The 11,574-nt window shown below is 47.3% G+C and overlaps 1 protein-coding gene across 1 annotated transcript; it reads left to right on the plus strand.

Moving 5' to 3' along the window:
• Positions 1-2,785: 2,785 nt before the first annotated feature.
• LOC123346856 (olfactory receptor 14A16-like) lies at positions 2,786-3,706 on the plus strand. The gene has a single exon (XM_044984305.1). It carries the CDS (start codon positions 2,786-2,788, stop codon positions 3,704-3,706), a length of 921 nt encoding a protein of 306 aa, XP_044840240.1.
• The last annotated feature ends 7,868 nt before the right edge of the window (positions 3,707-11,574 follow it).

Below are 11,574 nucleotides of genomic sequence, written 5' to 3' on the forward strand. Positions count from 1 at the left end.
CCAACTCTGGGAGGGAGTTGAGTCCAGTGGGCAGAGTCAGAACTCCCGGCTTCTATTTCCAGCTCCGAGAGGGGTGTTGGATTTACAGAGTTAGTGCAGGGAGCAAACTGGGGGGACTCCTGGATTTTCTTCCAAAATCTGGGAGGGGGTTTTGTTGAGTGGTTAGAGAAGAAGGAGGGGGAGCCGGTACATCTGTCTCTCACAGCAAGTGTGAAAATCTGGCAAGAACGAGGGATGGGGCATCACAGCTCCTGGGCTATATTCCTAACTCAAGTTTACCGTGTAATTATGACGAGGTTGGGTCACCTCCATGTGACTTAACAGTGAAATCCTTGCTCATCTTAAACACAAAGAAACAGCTTACAAGAAGTGGAAGATTGGACAAATAACCAGGGGGGAGTATAAAAGTATTGCTCAGGCATGCAGGTGTGAAATTAGGAAGGCCAAATCACTCTTGGAGTTGCAGCTAGCCGGAGATGTTAGGTGTAACAAGAAAGGTTTCTTTAGGTATGTTAGCAACAGGAAGAAAGTCAAGGAAAGTGTGGGCCCCTTGCTGAATGAGGGAGGGAACCTAGTGACAGAGGATGTGGAGAAAGCTAGTGTACTCAATGCTTTTTTTGCCTCTGTCTTCACAGACAAGGTCAGATCCCAGACAGCTGCACTGTGCAGCACGGTATGGGGAGGAGGTGACCAGCTCTCTGTGGGGAAAGAAGTTGTTCGGGACTATTTAGGAAAGCTGGACGAGCACAAGTCCATGGGGCCGGATGCGCTGCATCCGAGGGTGCTAAAGGAGTTGGCCGATGAGATTGCAGAGCCATTGGCCATTATCTTTGAAAAATCATGGCGCTCGGGCGAGGTCCCGGATGACTGGAAAAAAGCTAATGTAGTGCCCATCTTTAAAAAAGGGAAGAAGGAAGATCCAGGGAACTACAGGCCAGTCAGTCTCACCTCAGTCCCTGGAAAAATCATGGAACAGGTCCTCAAGGAGTCAATCCTGAACCACTTAAAGGAGGGGAAAGTGATCAGGAACAGTCAGCATGGATTCACCAAGGGCAAGTCATGCCTGACTAACCTAATTGCCTTCTATGATGAGATATCCGGCTCTGTGGATGAGGGGAAAGCAGTGGATGTGCTATTTCTGGACTTTAGCAAAGCTTTTGATACAGTCTCCCACAGTATTCTTGCCAACAAGTTAAAGAAGTCTGGGCTGGATTTATGGATGGTAAGGTGGATAGAAAACTGGCTAGATGGTCGGGCTCAATGGGTAGTGATCAATGGTTCCATGTCTATTTGGCAGCCGGTACCAAGTGGAGTGCCCCAAGGGTCGGTGCTGGGGCCAGTTTTATTCCTTATCTTCATTAACGATCTGGAGGATGGTGTGGACTGCACCCTTAGCAAGTTTGCAGATGACACTAAACAGGGAGGAGTGGTTTATATGCTGGAGGGTAGGGATAGGATACAGAGGGACCTAGAAAAATTAGAGGATTGGGCCAAAAGAAATATGATGAGGTTCAACAAGGACAAGTGCAGAGCCCTGCACTTAGGACGGCAGAATCCCATGCACTGCTACAGACTAGGGACCGAATGGCTGGGCAGCAGTTCTGCAGAGAAGGACCTAGGGGTTACGGTGGACAAAAAGCTGAATATGAGTCAACAGTGTGGCCTTGTTGCCAAGAAGGCTAATGGCATTTTGGGTTGTATAAGTAGGGGCATTTCCAGCAGATCGAGGGATGTGATCATTCCCCTCTACTCAGCACTGGTGAGGCCTCATTTGGAGTACTGTGTCCAGTTTTGGGCCCCACACTACAAGAAGGATGTGGATAAATTGGAGAGAGTCCAGCGGAGGGCAACAAAAATGATTAGGGGGCTGGAGCACATGACTTATGAGGAGAGGCTGAGGGAACTGGGATTGTTTAGTCTGCAGAAGAGAAGACTGAGGGGGGATTTGATAGCTGCTTTCAACTACCTGAAAGGGGGTTCCAAAGAGGATGGATCTAGACTGTTCTCAGTGGTAGAAGATGACAGAACAAGGAGTAATGGTCTCAAGTTGCAGAGGGGGAGGTTTAGGTTGGACATTAGGAAAAACTTTTTCACTAGTAGGGTGGTGAAGCACTGGAATGGGTTACCTAGGGAGGTAGTGGAATCTCCTTCCTCAGAGGTTTTTAAGGTCAGGCTTGACAAAGCCCTGGCTGGAATGATTTAGTTTGGTTTGGTCCTGCTTTGTTGGACTAGATGACCTCCTGAGGTCCCATCCAGCCCTGAGATTCTATGATTCTATGATTCTATGTGAGATGCTGCTACAGTTTAGAGCAGAATGAAGTGGGAGTAATTCCATGGCATGCAGTGAAATTACCCCACATTTGCATCAGTGCCCCTGACAGCAGAATCTGGCCAGGCAGAGCCCCAATTCCCCTCGGTAAACTGAAGATAGTAACATTTATACACCGTTATCCAGAGTTCACCCACCTCTGGGTGACAGAGGTATACAAATACCTCAAAAGCAATTGTTCCTATTTTTCCTCTCCATCACCCTAGTGTAAATTAGGAGTAACTCCACTGGAGTCCATTGAGCTGATTCTACTTTCTCTCACCCCAGTGTAAATCAGGAGTAACTCCATTGGAGTCAGTGGGGCTGTTTTCCCCATCCTCATTCCCATATTACACCAATCTGACTCAAGTAAATTGAGGTGGTTTCACAAAAAGAGAGCTATTTTTACTGATCTAATGCTGGCCGTTGCTCTCTTCCCTCCCTCAGCAGACATCAAATAATGTCCTGAGAAAGAAAATGTCCAACCAAACTACCTTGACCGATTTCGTTCTCCTGGGATTCTCCGAAGTTCGGGAGATTCAATTTTTGCACTTTGTGGTGTTTCTAGTGATTTACCTGGCAACCCTGGTGGGTAATCTTCTTATCTTTATGGTTATAGTCTTCGACCACCACCTTCACACCCCCATGTACTTCTTCCTGATGAATCTGTCTGTCCTAGACCTTGGCTCCATCTCTGTGATTGTCCCCAAATCCATGGCCAACTCACTCATGAACACCAACTCCATTTCCTATGCTGGATGTGTTGCCCAAGTCTTTTTCCTTCTCTTCTTGTTGGAAGCAGATTTTTCCCTTCTTACCATCATGGCGTATGACCGATATGTCGCCATCTGCCAACCACTGCAATATGAGACAATAATGAACAGCAGAGCGTGTGTACAAATGGCAGCTGGTGCCTGGATCAGTGGGATTCTCTACACTGTGCTACACACTGGGAACACGTTTGCATTGACCTTCTGTGGAGGCAACATGGTGGATCAGTTCTTCTGTGAAATCCCCCAGCTGCTGAAGCTCACCTGCTCTGACTCATATCTCAGTGAAGTTGGGGTTCTTGCTTTTAGTATATGTTTGTTCTTAGGCTGCTTTATTTTTATCATTGTGTCGTATGTTCAGATCTGCAAATCAGTGTTGAGAATCCCCTCTGAGCAAGGCCGGCATAAAGCCTTCTCCACCTGCCTCCCTCACCTCATTGTGGTCTCCTTGTTTTTTTGCATTTCTAGCTTTGCCTACCTGAAACCCACCTCCAGCTCCCCATCTGCTCTGGATCTTGTGGTGGCTGTTCTCTATTCTGTATCGCCACCAATCATGAATCCAATTATCTATAGCATGAGAAACAAGGAGATGAAAGCTGCCCTGAGGAGACTGACTGGGTGTAGGTAATTCACCAAGAATTAATGTATGTCTTTATCTAATAAAAGTTTGCTTACTTAGTATCTGTTCATTTAATGTCAGTGATTTCCATGACCACACAGCTTGCACAAAACCAGGTCTGATTCTGATCTCTGTTGCACCAAAGCAAATCCAGATTAACTCTGCCGATGTCACTGCTGCTGGGGAGATTTACACCAGTAGAAAACCTGGCCCAATTGTGGAGTTAAATGGGTGTAAGTTGTGTGCGTAAAAGGAATTAGACTTTCATTCTATGTCAAAACAATACCCGTTACACTGCTTGGCCACTAGCACCCGTTCCATGGTCAGTGAAAACAAGGATGGGAGTTGTCTTGTTTGTGTGTATAAATCAGGAGTGGTTTCATTGGAACCAGAGGAGTCAGACTGGTGTAAAACAGGGGTAGGGGAGAGAAGACATTTAAGGGTAGATCCTCAGCACATCAATGTAGTTCCATTTACTTTGGTGGCCCTAAAGCAATTTGCAGCATCTGTGGATCTGAGCTACTGCTTCCAATGGAGCTGCAAATCCATTGCCACAAGCTGAGGATTGGGCCCACTGTCTTATAAACCACCATTCGTGGCCTAACCATTAAAGGGGGACAAGGAGCCAGACTGTGTCAGCGGGGCTTAGATGTACATTGAGCATATGAATGATGGAGAGACTGGCTAGAAATTACAGGGAGGTTTCTAACCACCAGTGGGACAAGGTTCTGGAGCAGCCTCCAAATATAAGTTGGGTGGGGCGGGGGGAAGTGACCGAATTCATTTTAAGAGACAGCTGGACACATGTCTGAGTGGGATTGTATGATGGGACTGCTTGTGATGGTGGAGGGCAGGGCTCAGCAACCCTGGCTCTCTCTTGCAGCGTATGTCTTATGTTTCTAAAAGTTCATGCTTCAGGGTTTCGTCTGGCCACTGGCAGGGATCAGGAAGGGATTCCCCCCACCGCAGTGTATTCTGGGAGTTTTGGGTTTTTTTAATCTCTGACGCATCGGGGCAGCCCTAGCTGGAGATGGAACATTGGGTGGGATGTGCCAGGGCTCTGAGGTGGCACTGAGCCATTATCTCTCTCTTGGGTGTTTGGCTGGCTGGTTCTTGCCCACATGCTCAGGGTCTAACTGATCATCATGTGGTGGTCAGGAAGGAATTTTCCCCCCCGGTCAGATTGGCAGGGACCTTGGGGGGGTTTCACTTTCCTCTCCAATATGTGGTGCGGATAACCTGCCATGATTTTCCATGTGTATCTCAATCATTTCCCTGCCATTGTGGGGGCCTCGGGCACTGGTGTACCTCAGTTTCTCCTATTCTCTGCCGGTGGCACAGAACTGTCTAGTTTCCTGAGGGCTGTGACACTTCGGTCTAATTTCAGTTGTTGGGTTTGGTGTGCGGGTGCCGGATGGTGTTGGAGTACAGCAGGTCAGACTGGATGATCTGGTCGTCCCTTCTGGCCTTGAACTCTATGACTCTGTGACTTTATGGATGTGCAGGGATGGGGGAGAGGAGAAGGGGCCACACAGAGAATATACACGAGTAGAGTTCATAGCTTTACATTAGTACAACTGTCTGTGAGGCACTGTCCTCCTGTCTGAGGGAGGTGACTCCAGCTCAGATGGAGCCCTTGACCCGTGTAGCCGTGCAGTGTCGCTGTATAAACCCCATCCATGGGCAGTGTGTGTTATGAGGCCCCTCTGTGCCCCACCTAGAGGATAGGAGGCTGTTCCAGTGGCTGTCAGGCAGCCTGGCTATTCAGCTGAAGCTGTGGAAGATTGTACTTTGGGCCCTAGATGTCTCTGGTTGAACCCCCCGGGTGCCAGCCTAGATTAGATGGTGACCCTCACATATGTGCAAGTGGCCTGAGAACTTAAGGGGACCTATTCCTGCACTAATCAGAGGCTGATGTTGTCTACTAAGCTACTGCAGAACAGCAGCGGGAGTGAGAGCTGAGAGTGGAGGGACTCCCTTTTGAGAGAAGGGGCAGGTTTATTTCCAGATCATCTCAGACATGCCCATTCCTTGTCCCTCTGCACCCTGGAGATGGAAGATGCATGGCATGGGCAGGGGTGTGTGTGTTGCTTTCAGCTCAGGTTGGTAGAGCTGGTCAAAGTAACTTGTCATTGGGAAATGGTTTCCTCAACCTGTTTGTGACAGATGCTGCTATGTTTTTAGCTGAGTTAAATAATCTGCCAATGGCTTGGAAAAATGTTGCCCAACTCTGCCCTCAACTACTTTGGCCACTGACGCATTCCCAGAATACCGGTCATTCTGGTACTTTTGGGAAAGCTGTGGCCCCCGTCCACCAGTGTGACTTTGCATGCCTCCCTAGTCCGTGATACTGGAGAAAACCACGTCTGGTTTTCTCTCAGTACTGGACAGGGGACAAACCACACAAAAGGGGATTATCCAGTTTAAAACCATATGAATGGCCATCTACCTCAACCCACCACGCTCATCCCTCCCGAGCAGCTTCTGCACGGCTTCCTAGATACCTCCTCTACCAGAAATATGTTCCAAGAAACTGAATCTCCTGCATTTTGTCCCATTTTGTCCCAGAGGCACTGGTGGTGGGTATATTGTCCAACAGTGAACATTGTGACTCTAGGGCCAGTGCAAGGATACTTTGCGCCCTAGGCGAAACTTCCCCCCAGAGCATTGATTATAAACTTTAAAAATGAGTACTGCATAATATGGGATTGTTCATTAGAATTAATACACCTTTGGCGTGAAAATTTATTAATTTCATTATTTAGTCTACATATTTAATGAAAATAAATGAATAACCTGACAGGGTGTGCGGCTGGCTTGCTTCAGGCAGGGGGTGTGCAGCAGGGGCTGGCTGGAGACAGGGGGTGTGGGGCTGGCTGGATGCAGGGCAGGGGTGCAGTGGGGGCTGGCTGCAGGCAGGGTGGCAGGTACCAGGGCCGTCCCTATGTAAGGGGACTGTTGCCCCCTTACTAACATTCAGTGGGGGTGTTTGGTTGCTAGCTCCCAGCACTAAAAAGGGAGGGGTCGATGGGAAATCAGGAACCTGAGACTGACAGTCTCCAGGAACAATGTGGAGAGGCCAATGCTCCAGATCAGCCTGATTGACAGGGTGGGCAGGCTAATCAAGGAGTCAGGAGGCCAGGGGGTTCACATCCTCCATGAGAGCTGGAATTGTCTGAGTAGGATGGAGTGGGGCCGAGCTAAGGAGAGAGCAGGGGCCCAAACTAAGCTGCTGGGAGCAAAGCTGCAGCCCAAAAAGCCAGAGCACAGCCCAGAGAGAGCAGACCTGTCCTGGGAGCAGAGCTGCAGCAACCAGAGCCAGAGGGGCCAGACAAGCAGCCCAGGGGAGCTGAAGGCAGAGCAGCAGCAGCAGCGCTGAGGCAGTGTGGAGCTGGGGCTGGAGCAGTCCGGATCTGGGTGCGGTGAGCAGCTGGGGAGAGCGAGGGGGACCCTGGGCAGTGGGCCCAGCACAGGGAGATGTCTCAGCCAAGAGGCTCTGCAGGCCAGACTTGGAGGGGGATCGTCGTAACCCTGACAGGGCAGGGGTGATGCTGGGAAGAAGGGTCCTGCCACCCAGAGCCTGAGAGCCTGTGGCCACCACAAGAGCAAGTGTCCAACCCGCAGCATCCCTGCAGCACTGCCAGGGCCTGAGGAGGTGGCCTGGAACCTACAAGGAAGAGACTGTGAAGTGCCCTGATGTCCAGAGACACTGTTTGTGATGTTCTCTGCCACAGAGCAGCGTAATGTGTTTTCCTTTAACCTTTCCCATTTTTCCTTATTCTTTTTTAAAATTAATTGTTAATTAAATAACTTGTATTTGCTTTAAATTGTATGATGTGATCAGTGGGTCAGGGAGGTGCGCAGTGCAAAGAGAGTATCTCGGAGTGGGGACACCCTAGCCCCTGTTCTGGGTGACCACAGCAGGGTTGGAGGTTGAGCCCCCCCAGGAATTCTGGGCCCAGCCTTGTTGGGGTTACAAGGACTCTGCCAGACAGAAGAGTGGAAGGGGAGTCCTCAAGGGCAGGGAGGCCTCTGGGTAAAGGAAGTGGGAGCGAGGACTCAGATCCTTTCACTAGCCCACTTCACCAGGGTGGTGCAGAAGCCAGGAAAATTCCCCACAATAGTGGGACCATTCCCCCGCTTACATCTAGATATTCTGGGGCCCTACGCAGGCTTCTTTGGGTGGGGGGTGGGCAGGCCTCTGTGGGGGGGGTGGGGATGGCTTTGAGAAAAGGGGGCAACCACCCCCCGGCACTCCCCGGCGGCGTGGCTGGGGCCGGGTCTCTGTGCGTGTAGGTCCAGCCCTGCTGCAGAGCTCAGGGGAGTGGGGGCAGGGCTGAGCAGGGGCGGGGGCTATGGGGCAGAGCCAGAGCAGCAGGGAGCAGCGCAGCGACCCCAGCTGCCGGAGGAAGAATGACATCACTTCCCGGCCGGAGCTGATCAAAGCCGCAGCACCGGGTGAGCATCCGACATTTTGGCCACTGCTTTTTGGCGCCCTCAAATCTTGGCACCTTAGGCAGCTGCCTAGTTTACCAAATGGTTACACTAGCCCTGACAGTGAGGGAGATGGAGCCAAGGTCCAAGATGGACAGATTCATCAGGAAGAAGTACCTGGGGGTGTGAATGTGGTGGTCAAGCACTACAAGGATGATAAAAAGGAGATTCCCTTTCAGGGCTACCAGGTAAAGCCCTAGAAACACCACAAAGTGTGAAATCTGCAGCTCCCAAACCTCAAAGAATCCCAGGAGAAGGAACTCAGTGACGGTGGTTCAGTTGGACATTTTCTTCCTCAGCACATCATGTCCTTCCTGTGGAGGGCAGGAGAAGGGCACTGCTCAGGATTAGAGTGACAGAGGAAATTATCCTGATTTTCTTTCTCTAATATATCCTAAAATAATTTGGCGTGTGTCATAAGTTTATTCCCCACTTTGAACTTTAGCAGCCAAAAGATGGGGACCTGCATGGATCCTTCTAAGCTTAAATCCTAGCTTAGATCTGGTACTTGCTGCCACCAGCCAAAAATTATAGTGTTTTGGCACACTCCCTGTTCCCCCAAACCTTTCCCAGGGGGAACCCAGATCCAAAGTCCTTGGATCTTAACACAAAGGGAAATAAACCATCCCCCCACCTTTCTTCCCCCTCCCCTAGTCGTTGGGAGAGATTACCTTGATTCAACTTCTTGAATCTAAACAAAGAGGGATTCACCTCCCCGCACCTCTCCCTGGTGAGTCAAACTAAACCCCTGAGGTTTCAAACAAGGGAAAAAATCAAACAGGTTCTTAAAAAGAAAAACTTTTAATTAAAGAGAGAAAAAGTAAAAAACTATCTCTGTAAAATTAGGATGGAAGTTTACAAGGTACATCTTATAAAAACAAAAGGGACTCCCTCCCCCCTAGCTTAAGTATAAGTTACAGCAAACAAAAAAAATAAAATATGGTTCCAGCAAACACACATTTGCAAATACAGAAATCAATCAAAAAGACTAATCCGCCTTTCTAATACTCACTATACTGAATAGAAGAGAATACTTCAGGAAGCTTGGAGAGCCTGGATATACGTCTGGCCCCCCTTAGATCCAAAGAGAGAACAACCCCCAAAACAAAGAACCCAAACAAAGGCTTCCCTCCACCGAGGTTTAAAAGTATCTTGTCCCCTGATTGGTCCTCTGGTCAGGTGTTTGCCAGGTTCACTGAGCTTGTTAACCCTTACAGGTAAAAGAGACCTTAACCCTTAACTATGTGTTTATGACAGCGTGTTTAGCCTAGCAAAACACCGGCTGAGAGGGGATGTGGTCACTTTCTATAAATAGATCAGGGGCATAAACCCCAGGGAGAGAGAAGAGTTATTGATGCTAAAGGAAAATGCTGGCACAGGAACTAATGCGGATAAGCTGGCCATGAGTAAATTTAGGCTGGAGATTCGAAGAAGGTTTGTCCCCAGTAGAAGAGGGCTGAACTAGGGCTGACATTTATTCCTTTAAATAAAAACAAAAACAAAAAACCTTTAGATGCTACTTTTCAAAATAAAATGCAAATAAGACTCCTGACCATAGACATTAGTATCTTATACATAGGCTTGGCAGTATTTAATTGTTATATATATATATATATATATATTTAATGAAAATATTGATGTTTATCATTAAGCATTTTTTTATTTTTATCAGTTTAAATTTTCACAGTTGCAGGGAATTATGAAGGGGGTCAGACAATAGTTATTTAATGATAGTACATGTAGAGATTCAAAAAGTTTAAACTTGAGAACTATGAAAGCACAACGTTTCAACATGATGTCAAAATATACAAAGTCAATATCCTTAAATCAAACATTCATAAGTTCTCAAGCAGCATTTTTCTTATTTTGTCTCGCTGGAAATGTTGATTGTTGAAGGAAATATTTGTTCGCTGGTTTGTGTGTGTATGGTGAAATCAACATTTGCCAATATTTACTGATAAAAAACTGATTCTTCCAAGACTACTTATAGAGGTAGCAATGGAAAGAGCATTGCATAGGCAACAAAAGAGCATAACAATGAACTAATAGTTTAGTTTTCCTAAAAGATTAAAGCTATTGTCTGCATTGTGCATAATTCTCATTCAAATGTTGCACGTGAAAAAGGAATAGTAACGTGTGTGTGTTTTTTTTTTAATCTTGAAGTCCTTGATCTATATTGTCCTCTCCATTATACCAGTTTTATGCCACCATAACTCCACTGATTTCAGTGGAGTTACACCACTGCAAAAATGGTATGATGGGGTGGACAGTTTTCACTCTATCTTTACTCAGGCAAAACTCACGATGGAGGAAATTCTGATCTCGGGGATGAAGTCGAAATAACTCCAATCACTTCAGCTTTACTTTGGTGTTATTGAGATCCCAGTTTGGCTCAACCAGTCTTGCTTGATTAAACACGTATAAGTAACTCAAAATTAGGCTCCTAAATAGACTTGTTCAGCAATTTATAACTATAGATCAATACGTCAGATGAATATATTCCAAACCCAATTGTCTTCTCTCATGTATCTTGGAGAACGGCAAAAATGCTACTCAGAAATATGGACCTGGAGACAATACACAACAGGCATCTGACCCCAAAGCATCTCAAAGGAGGTAAGAAAAATAAGCCACCACACTGCTTTGGCCTCACTCTAGGAGAAGGCAGACCCTGTGCAGATTTTGCAGAGCTGCCTCTTTTCCACCAAAAATAGGTAATAATAATATTGGTTGTGTTCTGAGGGCAATATAAATAAAAATTCTCATGTAGGAGAAATGACAGCAGCCCTAAACATTCCTCAAATGTCACAGTGATGGATATAGTTCAGACAGAAGGTTCAAGACAGTGGGGCAACAGATTATGTACGGGAATAAAGAGATAGATCATGCAAGTACCTCGGCACCAAAAAGCCAGCAGATTTCCAATGGGTTCCCATGTTTCCATTTCAGTGCTGGGGAGCTCGTTGTGCGAGGGGTTTGTAGACAATCCCCCCCCCCCCCCCCGACACACACTCTGTGCATTGCCAATTCTCAGCCCAGAGAATTTGTGGGAACTGATGCCAAACTCAGATCTGGTTCCTTGTTTTGTAACATCACTATACATAGTGCACCATCTAAACTGGGACATAAAGGTGTTGTATTTGTGTGTGAGAGCAAGTGAGCGTGTGTCTGTGATTGTTTTTGTCCTGGGGGAAAGAGTGTGTTTGGTGCATTTACGCTGTTGTGTTAGAGTGAGTGTTTGCATGTTGGATCGTGTATGTGTGCCTGGTTGTGTGACATGTGAGTGAGCATCATGGTGTGTGTGTGTGCATCAGTCTATGGAAGATACCGCATGAATGCTTGTGTGAGTGTTTGCCTGTGTGTTTAAATGGCAACTATTAAAC

The sequence above is a fragment of the Mauremys mutica genome, chromosome 12 (assembly GCF_020497125.1).
Source record: "Mauremys mutica isolate MM-2020 ecotype Southern chromosome 12, ASM2049712v1, whole genome shotgun sequence".
Lineage (NCBI taxonomy): Eukaryota > Metazoa > Chordata > Testudines > Geoemydidae > Mauremys > Mauremys mutica.

Bases quoted from the DNA above. Each gene is read 5' to 3' on its own strand.
- LOC123346856 (XM_044984305.1), top strand. From the start codon at position 2,786: ATGTCCAACCAAACTACCTTGACCGATTTCGTTCTCCTGGGATTCTCC.